General features: G+C 61.1%; 1 protein-coding gene across 2 annotated transcripts; it reads left to right on the forward strand.

Annotated features, from left to right (window-relative positions):
* Positions 1-1,475: 1,475 nt before the first annotated feature.
* SMIM10L2A (small integral membrane protein 10 like 2A) lies at positions 1,476-5,105 on the forward strand. Of its 2 annotated transcripts, none has more exons than XM_053891713.1 (2): positions 1,476-2,263; positions 3,142-5,105. In XM_053891713.1, exon 1 carries the CDS (start codon positions 1,654-1,656, stop codon positions 1,888-1,890), a length of 237 nt encoding a protein of 78 aa, XP_053747688.1. In that variant the 5' UTR covers positions 1,476-1,653; the 3' UTR covers positions 1,891-2,263; positions 3,142-5,105. The 2 variants fall into 2 exon arrangements, 1 of the variants encoding a protein (XP_053747688.1); XR_008418300.1 differs by having other exon boundaries at positions 1,888-2,263; positions 3,925-5,105.
* The last annotated feature ends 304 nt before the right edge of the window (positions 5,106-5,409 follow it).

Raw genomic sequence — 5,409 nt, forward strand, 5'->3', positions numbered from 1 at the left:
GTGGCCCTTCTTTTTCATATGATGAAGTTTTTCATTGTATTACACAAATAATACTTATACAAATGGATATACATACGTATACAGAGAGTAAAAAAAAAGCATGTCTTCCTACTGCCTTAACCAGAGGTAAACAATGTTGATTATTTGATCTATCTGCTCTAGCATTTTTTAATGCATTCACACCTGTGCATGGTTATGTTGTGATAAAGCCATGATGCCACACAATAACCTAGTGTTTCTGAAATTCTCTTTTTTCCCCCATGACCATGTAGGTATGACAATTGCTCAAAAAGCGTATATAACTCTGCTGAGTTCCTTCATTAGAGAGACGCCACACATGTTCAACGTATGATGAATGAACATCATTCATGCCTATTCATGATGATGAATAGGCATTTTGAGAGAGCCTAAATACCCAGGCCAGCCCTTCTTGTGAAAACTGGGCTGAGGTCATGGTGAATCTACTTCTTGCAGACAGCTTTTCAAAAGTCATGCTATAATGAAGCTTGAACACTTCAGTAGTCTTGAAAACGTGGTAAAGTTTGGGTTGGATGTGCTTTAGAACAAAGATGAGATGAAACCAGGAAAGGACTTTTAAGCCCACCGGCAAGGGGGGCGGGGAAAGCCATAAACAAGGGCAAATAAAAACTGAGAAGACCTTGTGCAGTATCCAGGGCAAAGATAAACTTAAGAGTACTTAGAAATCACTATGATGTGAAAGGTCGGGGTGCCTGGGTGGCTCAGCCGGTTAAGTGGGCTCAGGTGATGATCTCGAGGTTCCTGGGTTCGAGCGCCGCGTCAGGCTCTGTGCTGACAGCTCGGAGCCTGGACCCTGCTTCGGATTCTGTGTCTCCTCTCTCTGCCCCTCCCCAACTTGTGCTCTATGTCTCTCAAAAAAAAAAAAAATAAATAAATATAAAAAAATTAAAAAAAATCACTACGATGTGAGAGATAAAGACAACAGGGGTAACAAGGCAATGAAATAATAAAGAAATACACATGAGCAGCAAACATACCAGAGAGGAAAAATGCGCCTGTGGCTTGGGGAAACTCTGCTGAGTTAGCAGAGAAATGTGAATTAAAGAAAGATCCAACAGGTCGCCCTGCGGGGTTTTCGGAGGAGATGGTGGGGCAGGGGATAAGGTAAACCGGGGGAGCCTTCCCAGTGGGCCTTCAATACAGAATCAGTATAGCGATCCAGACCTTCCGGCCCTCCCCTCCTCTCCCCTCAAGGATACTCGGCAAAAGCAATCCCTGGGCAGCACCACCTTCCAAACCACTCACGCCCTCGGGCTCTGCCCTTGGGAGCCCAGGAGGAGGAGGGGCTTGCAGGCGGGGCGGTCCCGTAGGCGGGTCTATGACAGCGGCGGCCGCTCTGTAGCGCCCGGGAGGGGTGTGGCCAAGAGGGGGGCGGGGTTATACTGGCGGCGGCCTCTGCGGCAGCCGGCGAGGGGCGGAGCTTTCTGTGGGCGGAGCTCTCTGCGAGCTGCTCAGAAGGGGCGGTGGCGGAGGTGGCGGCGGTGGGGCATCCCGGGGCCAGCAAGGGAAGAGGTGACAGAGGGCGGCGCGGGGCGGGGCGCTGCAGGCCTCGCGTCCACCTGCCCGGCCGCTCGCACTCGTGTCGGTCGGCGGGGCCTGCGCGGGCCCAGGCCCATGGCGGCGTCCGCGGCTCTGTCGGCGGCGGCGGCGGCGGCGGCCCTGTCAGGCCTGGCGCTGCGGCTGTCGCGCTCGGCAGCGGCCCGCGGCTCGTACGGCGCCTTCTGCAAGGGGCTCACGCGCACCCTGATCACCTTCTTCGACCTGGCCTGGCGGCTGCGCATGAACTTCCCCTACTTCTACGTGGTGGCCTCGGTGATGCTCAACGTCCGCCTGCAGGTGCGCATCGAGTGAGCGCACGCCGCCGCAGCCCCGGCCAGAGGGACCGGCGCGCGCGGCCCAGACGGACAGGGGCGCCGGCATGGAGGACGGCCGCCGGCACGCGGCGGGGGCAGGAGGCGGGGCGGCCGGGGCCCCCGGACCCTAGACCTCCGCGGGAGGACGCGGGCCACCGAGCCACCCAGCCGGGCCCCGGCCGCGACCCGCCCACACGCGTCGCGACCGGTGACCCATTGCACAGAAACTCACCAGACGGGTCCTTTCCGTCGGGCTCGAGAAAGAAAACACCATTTGACTACGGCCGACCTGTCCCCTCACGTTGGCCGGGGTGGGGGAAGCAGAAAGGACAAATTCTGCAGCAGGGACTTGACTGGCCCTGACCAACAAGGTAGGAGGCCAGAGGCTGGGGCTTCGGGCCGGCGGGAGCGCTTGCCATGACATCGTGGTGGCCGGCAGGAACTGTGCCCTGGACCCGAGGGAGCCAGCCCCTGAGCTGCCCAGGGAGGGGCGGGGCGGGGCGGGGCGGGGAGAGGGGGCCGCAGGTGCCCAGGACTCCCTGGGTCTCATTCCCAGACGGGTGAGGGGCGGCGGCGGCCTGGGCATCTCGGAGGGTCGGCCCATCCCCGCCCCGCTGTCCCCTGAGGCCCCTATGCTGCCACAGGAACCCCAGGGAGTGAGCTGGGAGAGGCGCCGGGGAAGGCTCTAGAAGGAAAAGATGCTGCCATCTTTCACCCCCTTGTGGGGCCAGACAGGAAGGGTGGTTGTGTTCTTGGCCAAACCCCTGGTCGGTCCCCTTCTCAGGCCCCTGGGGTCTCCACAGCTCCTGCCCAGCCCTTGGCAGAACTGCCTCCTGTCCTGTGTTGGGGGCTGGGGGGCCGCTCTCGGCCTGTTCCCGCTCCCCTCCCCCTCTGAGGGCATCCTGGGGCCGGACGTTTGGACGTTTGGAGACCTGGACGAGTGGGAAGGCTGCTCCGCCCTATCCCTGCCCCCACAGCCTTGCTCTTCCGCCATCGCAGCCACGCTCCACGCTCCCTCCGGCCCCTACCTCTGCCGGCCAGGTGGCACGGAATGCCGCCTCCAGCAGCCCCTGTGCACCCAGAGGAGCTAGGGCAATGGGGATCTCCTTGAGCAGAGGGCAGCTCTCTGGCTGGGGTGGGGAGAGCAGGTGGACGAGGGGCTTGTAGAGGAGGCAGCACTTGGGGAAAGGGGAGGGGGTGTTCTGGGTGAGGAGGCACTGTCAAGTCTCCATCTCTTTCTGTCTTTCAGGAACCAGTGTTTGTAGGTGGTGACCCGCCCCTTCTCTGGCCTTGTCAAGAGACTCAAATCCCTGCCCAGGGGCGCCCCTGGCCCTAGAGCTGCCCCCGGGAGCTGCTGGGCAAAGGGCCTGGCCCAGGAGGACAGGAAGGGCCTTCCAGGCAGAGGCACGGAGGGGTGGGGTACCCAGCGGTCCAGTTCTGGCGTGGGGAAGGATGAGACCCTGTCGCCTCCACACTAGACCTCCTAGCAACACTTTGAGGGCGTTCTGTTCTCCCCACCCCATGATTGGAAAAGTGGGCTCTGAGACAGGAAGAGATTTGCCCTTGTCACACACATAAGAAGTGGTGGGGCTGAATCTGTCCCCTGTCTTCCAGAAAACCTGGCAGGGCACGTTGGGGTGGGGGAGGGGACCTCAAGGCCCTCGGGGCACCTAGGGGGAGAGAGAGGCCCAGGGTAGGGAGTGTGGGGAACTGGCTTTCCTTGGAGGGGGGGGGGTGGCAGGTCACAGGGAAGACAGTCGGGGCTGAGATGGACATGGGAGACAGTCCCAGAACCCCTTGTGGAGCCGAGGCCTTCATCTACACAGCCTGGCCTCCCCTGCCACCCCACCCCAGGCGTGACCAAGGACTCCTCAGCAGTCGAGCGGCAGAAGCCTCTCAGTCTGGGTGGCAGAGTGGGGGTGGGGGGTAGCGTGGCTCCTGGGAACGTGATGGAACCAGGAGGGTGAAGGGATAAAGCCGGTGTGGGGGATGGGGCCGGGACCCACGCATAACCCCATCTCTCTGTCCCCAGGCTTGGCCCCCCGAGCCCAGGATCACGCGAGAGAACCTCCTCTAGATGGGCTTGGATGGTCCTGGAGGCCCCGGGTGTGCTGCTCCCCCTGTACCAGGATGGCCAGGCTCGGCCCCGGGGGAGCCAGGAAAGACCCCGGTCCCACAGCCGCTCTGCCGCTGGCTGCTCTCGGCCCCCAGTGCTCCGAGTTCCTGGGACTGAAAACCGCAGTGGTCTGGTCAGCCCCAGGGACAGAGTGGCCCAGGGTCACACCACCTGCCCTCCTCTGCCGTCCAGCTGGAAGCCCGGTCCTGGGTGAAGGGCTCTGCCTGCCTGGCCCTGGGGACTGAGGCCAGACGAGGCCACCATGTATCCCCTGCAGTTTCCCCGCAGACAGGGTGTACTGGCTTCCTTCCTTGTACCGAGCGTCCTGGGAGCCCCGGTCCTGTGGCCCCTCCTGCACCCAATCCCCTTCCACCCGGAACCACTTGTGGGAGCCTGCCAGCCTGCTGACTCCATCCACAGATCTGTGGGGACAGCCTGCGAGAGCCACACGGGCTGCCTGAGAGGAGAGGACGAGGGGCCTCCTCGGGGCTGATCCACAGATGTGCCCCGTTCAAGCCCAGGTCTCACCCTCGGGGTGACCTTCTCCCCGGCTCCAGCCTTGTGGCTCAGCTGGAGCTGCCCGGGGCCTATGACACCTCTTCCCAACAGGGAGAAGTGTGGGGGGAGCCTCAGGGCCCCTGGCCCGAGACCCCTCCTCTGCAGGGACGCCCCGCCCCCGTGGGTCCCCGGTCCCGAGGGCGCAGGAAGTCTCAGCGCAAGGCCCGGGGACTGGGGAGGGTCCGCACATCTTCAGCATGTGTTCCTGCCTCTGCTTTTCTGACCATTTTGGCCTTGAGTAGTTAGCGTGCTTCCTCCCCCACCTCTCCCCTGTCCCCCCGTGGGCCCTGGCTGCCTGATGGGCTCTCAGTGCACTTTATTTATTTGCAGTCTGTTTTCCAGGCAGCGAAGCTTCTACAAAATCAGAGACACGAGCTGAGTAAGATGAGCGTCACTTTCCTGCGTGTGATTGACTGTACTGGTCAGCATTGTCTGCTGAGAAATGTTCTTGCTTCTGGTATTGCCAAATCTTGTCACTCTAAGTTCAAAACAAAACCAAACAAGACTCCTTGAGTTCAATAAAATAAAATAAGACCAGAGGCCTCCTCTCGTGGTGTGGGGCAATAGCCCGGAAGCCCCCCTTGGAGGGCCCGGAGCGGGGGGAGGGGGACCCACTTGGGAGGGCTGCAAGGGGGGTGGGGCTGTGGCGGGGATGCAGGCCTGCTCAGAAGATGCTCAGAGGCCCGACTTGCCTGGGCCAGTGCCCCTGGAGGAGAAGGCAGGAGCGCAGGCCTGACTGGGGGCAGTTTGTCCCATTCACAGCCTTTGTTTGCATAACCGAGTATCCAGTACCCGAGTCTTTTCTTCATTTTACAGCCTGGTGTCAGAAAGCACTTCCTGCGG

This window comes from Panthera pardus, unplaced genomic scaffold, assembly GCF_024362965.1.
Source record: "Panthera pardus isolate Hobbes unplaced genomic scaffold, ASM2436296v1 HiC_scaffold_27, whole genome shotgun sequence".
NCBI classification, from domain to species: domain Eukaryota; kingdom Metazoa; phylum Chordata; class Mammalia; order Carnivora; family Felidae; genus Panthera; species Panthera pardus.

Excerpts from the sequence above, each read along its gene's own strand:
- SMIM10L2A (XM_053891713.1), top strand. The coding sequence starts at position 1,654 with ATGGCGGCGTCCGCGGCTCTGTCGGCGGCGGCGGCGGCGGCGGCCCTG.